Source organism: Puma concolor, chromosome E3 (assembly GCF_028749965.1).
Source record: "Puma concolor isolate L17-30 chromosome E3, mPumCon1.1.hap2, whole genome shotgun sequence".
NCBI lineage: Eukaryota > Metazoa > Chordata > Mammalia > Carnivora > Felidae > Puma > Puma concolor.
In genome coordinates, this window is record NC_141682.1 from 19,907,242 (window position 1) to 19,918,254 (window position 11,013).

The window sequence follows — 11,013 nt, forward strand, 5'->3', positions numbered from 1 at the left end:
GTATATCATAGCAAGGCCCCCACCAAAGTGAGGCTCTTAATCCCTCTCCCAGGAACTGGGAGATCTGGATCTATCATCTATCGCTAGGAGGTTTGCATTTCAAAAAGATGGCTTTCAGCCCCCGGGAGTCCTGAGTTTTGAGACTTGCAAGAGGCTTATTTAACCACAATAGAGACTTACAATCATTTTAAAAGGACGAAGAAAGAAATTCTGAAACAAACGTGGGAGAGAGGGAAGTCACACCCCTTCTTTTCAACGGGGAGAATCAAGCCTGTCATTTTTCACTTGGATTTGTTCCACCAGGTGTTGTTTTCGAGGCGTGTTGTGCTTAGGTGTGCGCTGTGGGCGGGTGTTGCGCGAGGGCGTGTGTTGTGTTAACACTGCGCGTGAAGCCCGTCTGTGGGGGCAGTCGGGTGTGAGGGAGGGTATGTGTGATATGTGTGATGTCGGAGGTGGTTCAGAGTTGAGTGGCGTTGAAGTGCTGGGCCGGGGTGTGTACCGGGTGGGTTCTGCACGGAGCAGGGGCGCGTGTGTCGGGGTGGCGATGAGTGGAATTAGCCCACAACGTAGTTGCGGGAAACGATAACGGCGATAATGGAGAGGACTAAAGCTTGGTTCCGCGGTTTCTAAAAATTCGGAGGCCGTCTTCCTTCACTTTGTAGTCGGAGGGCTTGAGGACTACAATTCCCAGGATGCCCCGCTCGCTCACCAACCAGGAACACGCGTCGATTTAATGGGCGGGCCTGGAGTGGGCTGGTCAGGAAGAGAGGCAGACGACCAATGGGCGAGCCGGAACGAATCGAAAGCCACGCTGATTGCGCCGAGGCTGATTGGAATCTTTGGCGCCTTGGTTTCAGTGGTGGATGCATGGTGGGCGGATGTAGCGACCAATGAGAAGGCGGGGAGGAGGAGCCAGGGGGTGTGGGCAGGGAGAGGTGTTGACTAGCAGGCGGTTTACCCAATGAGGAGCGCAGGTCGCTGAAGGGGGCCGGGCGAGGCGTCTAGAGGCGGTGGACTGTGGTCGGCTGGTGTGTGCCATGGCGGAGCCGGTGAGGAAACGGGGCCGCCGATCCCGGGGCGGCGGTGTCGGCCGAGGGGCTCGCGGGTCTCGGGGCGGCCGGGGCCGGCGTCCTCGCGTCCCTCGGTCTCCAGGCCGGCCCACCCTGGACTCGGTGTTTGTGGACTTGGTCAGCGACAGCGACGAAGATATCCTGGAGGTCGCAACAACGCGCAGCGCTGCGGACTCGGTCGAAGTCCCTCACCCGGAGCCCCCAGTGCCGGCTGCCCCCCGGGACGACAGCGACAGTGACAGCGAAGGGGCGGACGCACCGCCCGCCGGAGCCCCGCGGGCCCCGGTCAGGCGGCGGCGGCGGCTGCTGCTGGATCCGGGGGAGGCACCGGTTGTTCCGGTGTACTCCGGGAAGGTGCAGCGCGGTCCCCGGGAGGGCTAACGCAGAAGGGCTGGGTCTAGGGACTGCTCAGATTAGGCTTCTGGGATTGGTCTTGGGGGACTAAACGGACGCGGGAGTTGGGGCCTTGGAAGCAGAGAGATGCAGGGTTCCTGAGGTTTCTGCAGTTTGGAGAGGTGAAGAGGTTTGGAGTGTGTTAGGAGTTTGGGATTCCTGGGAGCTGGAGTGTCAGAAGCAGAGAGAGGCTAAGGGGCCGGGATCCCTTATGCTTCTGAGAGGGGCTGGCAGGACCTGGGGCTGGGATTTGGGGCATGTTGGGTTTTCAGGTTGGGGCCCATTGCTAAGGATCCAGGAAGCTGGGGTCATGGAAGTTCAGAGAAGATTGGGGACTCCAGGAAGCTGGGTCCCCTGGTGGGAGGGTGAGCTAGGAAGCTGGGATTCCCCAGGATTCCAAGGTAGCAGGATGGCTAGCAACCTAGTAAGAGCGTAAAAGAAAAACTAATGCCTTAGGGAAAGGGCTTGTAGCAGTAAGGGTACTCTAATTTGGATCTTGTGGAAGCTGGGCTCCTAACTCGCCCAGAGAGGACTTGGACTTGAGAGCTGGAGGAGGGGATGAGTCATCCTGTTTCCCTTTCAGTAGAGGGAGGACTTGGGACTGATTCACTTTTGTCTTTACAGGTGAAAAGCAGCCTTCATCTCATCCCAGATCACCTGTCCCTCCTGAAACTCTGTCCTCCAGAAGCTGAGGAAGGTAGGGGCAGACTTCAGAGAGGAGCCCAGTGCTGGCCTCTCTGAGGAAGCTTCCTGGAGTTTACATCTCTGCGGTTGATTATTATTCTTTTTAATGTTTATTTATTTTTAAGAGGGAGAGAGAGCGTGAGCAGGGGAGGGGCAGAGAGAGAGGGAGACACAGACTCCGAAGCAGGCTCCAGGCTCCGAGCTGTCAGCACAGAGCCCGATGCGGGGCTCGAACTCACAGAACGTGAGATCATGACCTGAGCCGAAGTCGGACGCTTAACTGACTGAGCCACCCACGGATGCCAGAAATTCCCAGGCGCTCCTGCGGTTCATATTTTTCCTGAGGCTCAAGGGAAAGGCATGACTCCTTCAACCTAGCCAGACAAAAGCTTCTGTCCTGAAATGAGATGAGTGTTAACCAGGAGGCACAGAAAGGGCTGTCAAACTGCCCTTCCCCCAACCTGATAGGCACAAGAGTGTGCTAATCTCCAGATTTCTAGGCCATCTCCAGAGATTCTGATTCTGTATTCCTGGGGGCAGGGGAGGAGGAGGGGTTGAGAATCTGTAACATCGTGGTACATCTGCAACAAGTTCCTTGGGAACACTCTGGAGCCAGCATGGTGTTCTTTGAATCTTATCAGAACTGGTCCTCCCTCAGTGATGTGATGTTTTGCGAACCACCCAAAGGCAGTGAATAGGAGTCAAGTTTAATGAGGAAGGGATCCAGTGGGCAAATGCAGACCTTGGGCCAGGCCTTCTGTACCGGGAGCAAGTATGGTAGGGTGATCAACAGCTGATTTAGGAACCAGCTGGCCTGGGTTTGAATCTCAGCTCTACCTTTTAGTAGCTGTGCGACCTTGTTTCGTCACCAGAAAACTAGGGGTAATAGTGGTCCTACGCCAGAGGATTTGGGTGAGAATTAATTAGAGAGTATACATAAGGAGCCCTCTCTTGGGCTACATGTATGGTTAGGACGGTACCTGGAACGTAGTTGTGCGAAGGTACCTCTGTCCTTGCTGCTTCAAATGTAGGCCCAGGTGCGCCAGGCATCTCCCGGGAGCTTGGCAGAAATGCAGAATCTCATGTGTCTACCAGCTGCCACATTTATCGAGGACAGAGTTGCTCAGCCTTGACCTTACTGACATTTGCACTGAGTAATTCTTTGTGGGGACCTGTCCTGTGCATTGTAGGATGTGTAGCAGCATTGTGACCTCTACCCACCAGGGGCCAGCGTCACACACTCCGACTCCCTCCGTCTCCTCATCATGACAACAAAAATTGTCTCGAGACATTGCCACATATCCCTTGGGAGGCAAAATTGCCTCTGGTCGAGAACCACCGATCTAGGATGTATTATCATTGCTTTGTTTTTGCAGTATTTATTTATATGGTTAATGATGATCTTTGGTTAATGGCAAACAAATGAAAAAAGAGGTTCTGTGTTCTAGAATAAACCTCTAGTTTCCTGTTATAAGGAGTTGTAGTTAAAATGAGTGATTAAAAAAAGATACTAAGTATTACAGAGATATGACAAAATGTGTAATCATGCTCACATGGAAGAAATTTGAGAAACGTGGGCTCAGAGGGCCTATACTGCTCTGTACCTTGTTCCCTCCCTGCGCCATGCCGCCTCCTGCCCCATACCTACGTGGTCTGTCTATGCCCATCCAATCCAGTACAGGAAGAAAATAAGAGGAACAATTAAAAAAAAATAAATCATCCTTTGCCAACATCTGGTTTGAAGTTTGTTCTGTCACATACACGGTAGTATGTGCATGTGTCATAAGGAACACGTGTGTATTAAGTAAATAACATATTTCCTAGATCGTGTGTATTTTATATGTGGGCGGCATGTGATCAAAAAAGGAGATTAAGTTAATCATAACTTAGTTGGAGTGGCCCACCTTCCGATCGTCCCCACTTCCGTGCCGGCTCGTGCCTTAGCATGAGGTTCAGACACCTCCGCTCATCGTTTTCTCTGCACCAGGCATTTCCCTATGACTCCTGCCCCTTGAGCACTTCCCCAGCATTATTGTGTGTGTGTGTGTGTGTGTGTGTGTGTGTGTGTGTGTGTGTGTTTCTTGGGACCCCTCAGTCTCCAGCTTTCTCAGGACCTTGTGAAGCCCTGACTTGCCTCTCCTTGGCCTCTCGCTGCCCTCTCTTAGCTAACCCCTTCCACTTGTCCTCCTTTGTTCCCAGAGGCCGATATGGCAGGTTCTAGCAGTCCGCATGCTGAAGATGCCCCGTTTCCAGATTCGCCCTGGAAGAAGAAGCTGAGGAGTAGAGATGCAGAAGAGAAGACAAAGGAGGTGTTTCTGTGAGTGAGGCTGGGGCACTGGGACCCCAGGAGCAGAAGGGGAGCTGGAGGCGTGGGCTGAGGTGGGCAGGATCCTTGGGTGGCTCCTGAAAGGGTAAGGAGAAGGGATGGAGGGAGTCTTGAGGCTCAGGGAGGAATGAAGTTGTTTTTTTGTAAACATTTTTTTAAAGTTAATTTACTTATTTTAAGTAGGGGAGGGGCAGAGAGAGAGAGGGGAACAGAAGATCCGAAGTGGGCTCTGTGCCGACAGTGGACAGCCTTATGGGGGGCTCGAACTCACGAACTGGGAGATCATGACCTGAGTCGAAGTCACACGCTTAGCCGACTGAGCCACCCAGGCGCCCCAAGGGAAGCAATTTACCTTAAAAATTAGGCATTTTTCTTGCTAATATTTGGGTCCCGTGGGTATAAAAATGATGGCTCAGGTCTTCTCTGACTTTACCTCCCCGTGTCCACAGGATGGTGTCACTGGAAGGTGTTCCCTCTTGATAATCCACTTCCCCGTGTTGGTGCCCAGGACCAAGGAGCTACCTCCTTGGTAGCTCAGGAGGAGACACATGGGACTGGGGTCCCTTCCTCTTCCTCCGTCCCAGCCCTCAATTCTCTTTGTAGGTTTCAAGACACCTCTCCTTTGTCTCCGCCTCCTCCGAGAACCAAAAGCAGGAAGCATACTCGGGCACTCCAGAAGTTAAGGTACCAAGGGCAGGGGGCTCGCCGGGGTAGAGAGGGGCGGTTTGGTGGGTGGCCCACCCTGGCTGACCCGCCGTCCTTCCTGCACCCCAGGGAGGTGAACAAACGCCTGCAAGATCTCCGTTCCTGCCTGAGTCCCAAGCAGCGCCAGGGCCAAGATCACCAGAACCAAGAGGATGAGGTGGTCCTAGTGGAGGGTCCCACCCTTCCATCGAGCCCCCGGCTCTTCCCACTGAAAATCAGGTGCCGGGCTGATGTGATCAGGTTGCCCATGAGGATGGTAAGTGCCTGAAGGGCCGTGGGAGAGGGATCCCCGGAGCTGCCTGTGGGCGAGTGTGGTGTCAGGGCAGAAGGGATCGTGTCTTGCTTTCCCCATCCAGCCAGTGCCCTTCCAGGTTCCCCGCCCCATGTCTTGGGTTCGCTCTTCCCTTTGTCTCGATTGTCTTTCCCTCACTCTCTCTTCTCCAGCAAACTTCCCACCCACCCTTCAAGGCTCCACTTAAGCCTCCTGAGAAGCTTTGCTTGGTAGCCCCCTCCTCCGTTCCTTCCCTCGGACCCCGTGCTGCCCCTTGGTGCCTGCTTTTTTTTTTTTTATTTTTTTTTAACGTTTATTTATTTTTGAGACAGAGAAAGACAGAGCATGAACAGGGGAGGGTCAGAGAGAGGGAGACACAGAATCTGAAACAGGCTCCAGGCTCTGAGCTGTCAGCACAGAGCCCGACGTGGGGCTTGAACTCACGGACCGCGAGATCATGACCTGAGCCAAAGTCGGCCGCCCAACCGACTGGGCCACCCAGGCGCCCCTGGTGCCTGCTTTTAAACTGTGTTAGTCACAGATGTCACCCGTTCACTCTGAGCTCCCCCAGCTTCCTGGTGGAAACGACTATTTTTGTAGGGATGAGCCCAATTCCAAAACAAGAGTGACAACAGAAATAACCATTTATTGAGCAGCAGCGACGTGTCAGGCAAGCAGCGAAGCCAGGCCTTGCGAACACGCAGCCCATGGCTTTTATCGACAGCGCGTCTTACTTTTTTTGTCTCGTGGACGCAGAATGCTTTTCAGACGTGTGTTCGTTGCCACCCACCTCAATGAGTGATTTCATCCAAAGGACCGGTTGCCTGGCTTCTCTTAAATAGGACGGAGTAGTTGCACTGGCCTGTGCTCCCACACGGCACCCATCAGCCAGAGCTGGGGACGGCTGGCCTGTTAGAGGGGGCGTATGAGATCCAGTTTGCCGCATTCCCCACCCCTGCCCTTTTCCCTCCTAATCCACGGCTGCTTCATTTCTTTGTGTTACCTCCCCGAACCCCAAATGGACGTGACTTTATTCTGTACTTTGCCAGGTAAATCTATGGGACTCCCAGCTGAGGAGCTCAGCGGGTAGCAAAGGCCAGAAACGTGGTGGGGAAGGGGGGGACGGGGCACGTCAGGAGGTGGCCTCCTTTGCTTCTTGTCCCCTCACCAGTCGGAGCCCCTACAGAGTGTGGTGGACCACATGGCCACCCATCTCGGGGTGTCCCCAAGCAGGATCCTTTTGCTCTTCGGAGAGACAGAGCTGTCCCCTACTGCCACTCCCAGGACCCTAAAGCTTGGAGTGGCTGACATCATTGGTGAGAGGAAGGCAGGGAGGTGGAGCCTTGAGGAGGCTTTGGCCACAGGGAGGGGATAGAGGAAAAGGCCCAGAGGGGGCCCTGCTTCCAGTCCCCCCCCTTAAGCCTGGCTTCCCGATCCTGCCTCCCACAGACTGCGTGGTGCTAGCAAGTTCTCCGGAGACCTCAGAGATGTCCCGCCTGCTCCAGCTGCGGGTGCAGGGCAAGGAGAAACACCAGATGCTGGAAGTCTCGCTGTCTCCGGTGAGTGGGAGAGATGGCTGTCCGGGCCCCTCACCCTTTCCTCTGCCGACCGTGTCTCTCTGGTCAGTTACCAGCGGGTGGCTCCCCCCGAGTCCCGAGCAGTTTGGGTTCCTGCCCGTCCTAGAGACTGGGGAGAGCCCACTGTTCAGCTTTGCTCCCCCTCGTGCTGGGAACCTCTGCTCTAGTCTCCCGACTCCTGCTTAAAATGGAAAGGACCCTTGGACGGTAACCAATGAAACAGAACAACAGTGCCAGGCTTCTGAGTGACAGTCCCCATGCTAGAGATAATTAACTTCCCAGTCAGGGTGTTGGTGAACTTCACGGTGACATTGCATGGAAACCACTGTCGTTGCCCTCATTTAGCACATAGGGACACGGGTCTAGAGAGGCGGGATAATTTGCAGTGTCTGTTCCTGGGGCTGCTGTAGCAAAACACCACAAACCGGGTGGCTTAAAACAACCGTATTCTCACACGGTCCTAGAGGCCAGGAGTCGAAGCTGAGTGCTCAGCAGGGGCCATGCTCTGTCCGAGGCTCCGGGCAGAAATGCTCTTTGCTTCTTCCTGACTCCTGGAGGCGGCCGCTGGTCCTGGGCACTCCTTGGCCTGCAGCTGCGCCCGCCCCCTCCCTCAGTGTCTGCCTCTGTCGTCACGGGGTATCCTCCCTGTGTGTCTCTGCCTGTGTGTTTTCTTGCAAGAATGCCAGACGCTGGTGCCCACCCTCAGCGAGTGTGCCCTTGACTTCACCTGATTACATCTGCAAAGGCCCTGTTTCCCATCTGGAAATGGGAAATGGTCACATTCACACTTACCAGGGCCCTTGCCCAAGGTCACACATGAGCCGAGCGGGAGAGCCTGGCCTGCAGCTCAGGCCATCCTCACTCTAGGATCTGGGCTGTCTTCTTCACTGCAACAGACGCCTCCATTGGTAGGTGAGGAGCTTGGGGCTTGCAGAACCCACCTGACCCGGAGCCTGCAGCCTAAGCCTTAGCCTCTGTGGCCCGGTCCCCTAGAGAGGGACCCGGCTGTGCTAGCTTCTCTGTCCACTCGCCTTCCCCTTTGTCCCCTTGTCCTCTCTGTCCTGAGTCCTCTGTACATCTCTATAAGTTCTCAGCCCCTCTTTTCAAATTCTTTTTTTCCTTAAGATTTTTTTAATTGAAAATTTTTAATGTTTATTAATTTTTTATTAATTTTGAGGTTTTTTTGTTTTTTTAATTTTTTTAATGCTTATTTATTTTTGAGAGAGAGAGAGCGAGAGACAGAGCATGAGCAGGAGAGGCAGAGAGAGCGGGAGACACAGAATCCAAAGCAGGCTCCAGGCTTCAAGCTGTCAGCACAGAGCCTAATGCGGGGCTCGAACTCACAAACCGTGAGACTGTGACCCGAGCGGAAGTCAGACGCTCATCCGACAGCCACCCAGGCAACCCGTTGAAGATTTTATTTTTAAGTCACCTCTACACCCAACATGAGGCTCAACCCCTTGAGCAAGCGTCACATGTTCTATTGACTGAGCCATCCAGGCACCCCCTCCCCTCCCCTCCCCCCCATCTTTTCGAATTCTTACATCCATTTTTTTCTCCTCTGTCCAGGATTCTCCTCTCAAGACCCTCATGTCCCGCTACGAGGAGGCCATGGGACTCTCAGGCCACAAGCTCTCCTTCTTCTTTGATGGGACAAAGCTTTCAGGCAAGGAGCTGCCCGCTGATCTGGGCATGGAATCTGGGGACCTCATCGAGGTCTGGGGCTGAAACCCCACGCCCTGTTTTGACGTGCCGCCTGGACTTGGGGGAGGACAGCTGCCCCTTTTGGCCCTGTATGGGCTTATCTTTAAGCTGAAGCAAAATCTAGCAGCGAACTTTGACCCCCTCTCCCGTTGACCCTGGTTTCAAGCCGTTAGTTACTTGGTTAGTTGTGTGGTTGTTCTTGCCGTCCTGGGTGGACTGTGGCTCCGCCCACTGGGTATGCTGCGTTCGCAGCCCCCCAGGACACAGGGAAGGTATCCCTCACTCCCACCGAGCCCCTTTCCTTCCTGGAAATGTTTTTATGCAAATGTTTTTATGCAAGTGCTCCTATTTAGAGCGACTGGGAATAAATAAGGGGTGGGTGTGGATTCCAGGCCTGGGATGTCTGGGAGCTGGGACCAGCAGTGGCCCCAGGGGGCTAGCAGGTAAAGTTTGAGGCACCTACACGAGTGTGGTTCCCCGGCCTGCAGGAAGATAAATGGTCCAGGCCCCACACGCGCTCACTTAAGCCCAGCAGACAGGGTCTAGTGGATCCTCAGCTTTGGATGTCTTCCTCACCCTAGGACCCTTTATAGGCACCTTCCTGAGGCACACACGTTGTTTAAGACATAATTGAACACCTCGAGCTCTTTTTGTTTGGATCTCCCGATGCTAGTCCACGAAAGGCTTCTCTGGTTTTACGGCTGTCTCTTCCCTGCTCATGCCAGCCTAAGCACCCATTCGAGTGTGCGGATCGCGCGTCTTTCAATACAAACGCATCTTCGTAAGACGCACTGATGTGTGTGTTGAATACACTTTTGCCACGTGCGGTAGCGCCGTGCTGTAGATCTCGTGCTGTTTCTTTCCTCACTCAATACGTGGTGCTTATTCTACGTGGGATTCATCGCTCGAAGGGCCCGTTGGTGTTCCTCAGGGGGCCTTGGCTGCATCTTACACGTTCATGGGTCTCCTTCCGCGCTTGCGTGGCAGGTTCTCCAACATAAGCCCCCAGGATGGGATTACGGGGCGGACGGGTTCATTTCCCTGTGGTTCTACCAAATTTTTCTCACGAATGGCCACGGAGCCTCCCCCTGGAGGGTCTCCGTTTCTCCTCATCCTCACCAGCTCTTGTTACTGCCCTGCTTTCCAACTTTTGCCAGCCTGTGGGGAGGAAAGTGGCGCCGTGTTTCGACGCACATCCATCCGCTCACCGGCACTTCCGGGAATTTCTTCGCACGTGCCCCGCAGCCTTTCGGGCTCCCTTTCTGTGCGCTGCCGTGACCGCTGCCGACGCTCGAGGACCGGCGCTCGCGCTTGATTCTTGAGGGGTGTCCTTCACCGAACAGAAATTCTCAGTTTGGATGTTACGTGCGTGAACTATTTTGTCGTATCATTTGTCGCTTTTTGATTTCTTATTTAAAAGTCGTTTAGATATTTTACATTTTCTGCTCTTGGCCCCGTAGTTTGCCCTTGCACGTTTCGGCCACTAAGTAGGGCCGAGGTCCAGCCATCACACCCCGCGATGCGCGTCGGCTGGCCTCTGTTCTGTGTGGGCGAACATTTGTTCGCATCGGCTGATTCCGGGCTGTACCGGCTGCTGAATATTGAACATTACTTTTAAACGATTTGCATTCAACTTCGCCTATGAGATCCAGGTTTTATTTTTACCACAGAATGAGCCAGACTTCTCAGCGCTGTCTACTAATAAAGCCATTAATTTGCCACTGATACGTGGTATCATTCTGACAAAAGTATGTCACCTTCTAAAAACTTTTGTTGGAATGTGGCATTCCTTTGACCTTCTAATGTGAGAAAAATAGAAGCCTCTATAACATTGAAATAATCCACGATATGGCATAACTCATTTTTTTCAGATCTTATTTTGTCCATTAATACGTTTGGACACGTTAAAATTGTGTATTCGGCCTTAACAAAATAAACGGGAGTACATTCACCTTGCGTCTCCTTGAGGGTTTCTGTCTTTGTAAACCCCCCCGCCCCCCCCCCCCACAGGACCCCCCACTACAGCCCCTGTGACAGTCCATTAGTTGTCACCTTGCATCCATTGTTACTCCTTCCAGGGTAGCAGAGACCCCGGTTTTTAGCAAAGCACGGAGACTTCAGAGGGAGGACAGCCAGCCTCCGTTGTAGCCAGCTGCCAGTTCAGGCTGGTGGGTGTAAGGGGGAGAGGGGCGCACCTCGCAGAGCATTTCCCAAAGAGGGTGGCAGGAGCCCCTCTCCTTCGCTGTCTTCCTGCTGCTGGACGTAGAACGGCCCTGCGGACAC

General features: G+C 53.8%; 1 protein-coding gene across 2 annotated transcripts; it reads left to right on the plus strand.

Annotated features, from left to right (window-relative positions):
* Positions 1–991: 991 nt before the first annotated feature.
* NFATC2IP (nuclear factor of activated T cells 2 interacting protein) lies at positions 992–10,682 on the plus strand. Of its 2 annotated transcripts, none has more exons than XM_025920419.2 (8): positions 992–1,424; positions 2,088–2,160; positions 4,347–4,464; positions 5,077–5,157; positions 5,248–5,434; positions 6,621–6,765; positions 6,899–7,008; positions 8,596–10,682. In XM_025920419.2, exons 1-8 carry the CDS (start codon positions 1,038–1,040, stop codon positions 8,752–8,754), a joined length of 1,260 nt encoding a protein of 419 aa, XP_025776204.2. In that variant the 5' UTR covers positions 992–1,037; the 3' UTR covers positions 8,755–10,682. The 2 variants fall into 2 exon arrangements, with proteins under 2 accessions (XP_025776204.2, XP_086548695.1); XM_086692569.1 differs by having other exon boundaries at positions 1,023–1,049.
* Positions 10,683–11,013: the final 331 nt, after the last annotated feature.

Coding starts and splice junctions, on each gene's coding strand:
- NFATC2IP (XM_025920419.2), top strand. CDS start 1,038: ATGGCGGAGCCGGTGAGGAAACGGGGCCGCCGATCCCGGGGCGGCGGT. Junction 1,425..2,087: donor TTCCGGTGTACTCCGGGAAG/GTGCAGCGCGGT, acceptor TTGTCTTTACAG/GTGAAAAGCAGCCTTCATCT. Junction 4,465..5,076: donor AAGACAAAGGAGGTGTTTCT/GTGAGTGAGGCT, acceptor TTCTCTTTGTAG/GTTTCAAGACACCTCTCCTT.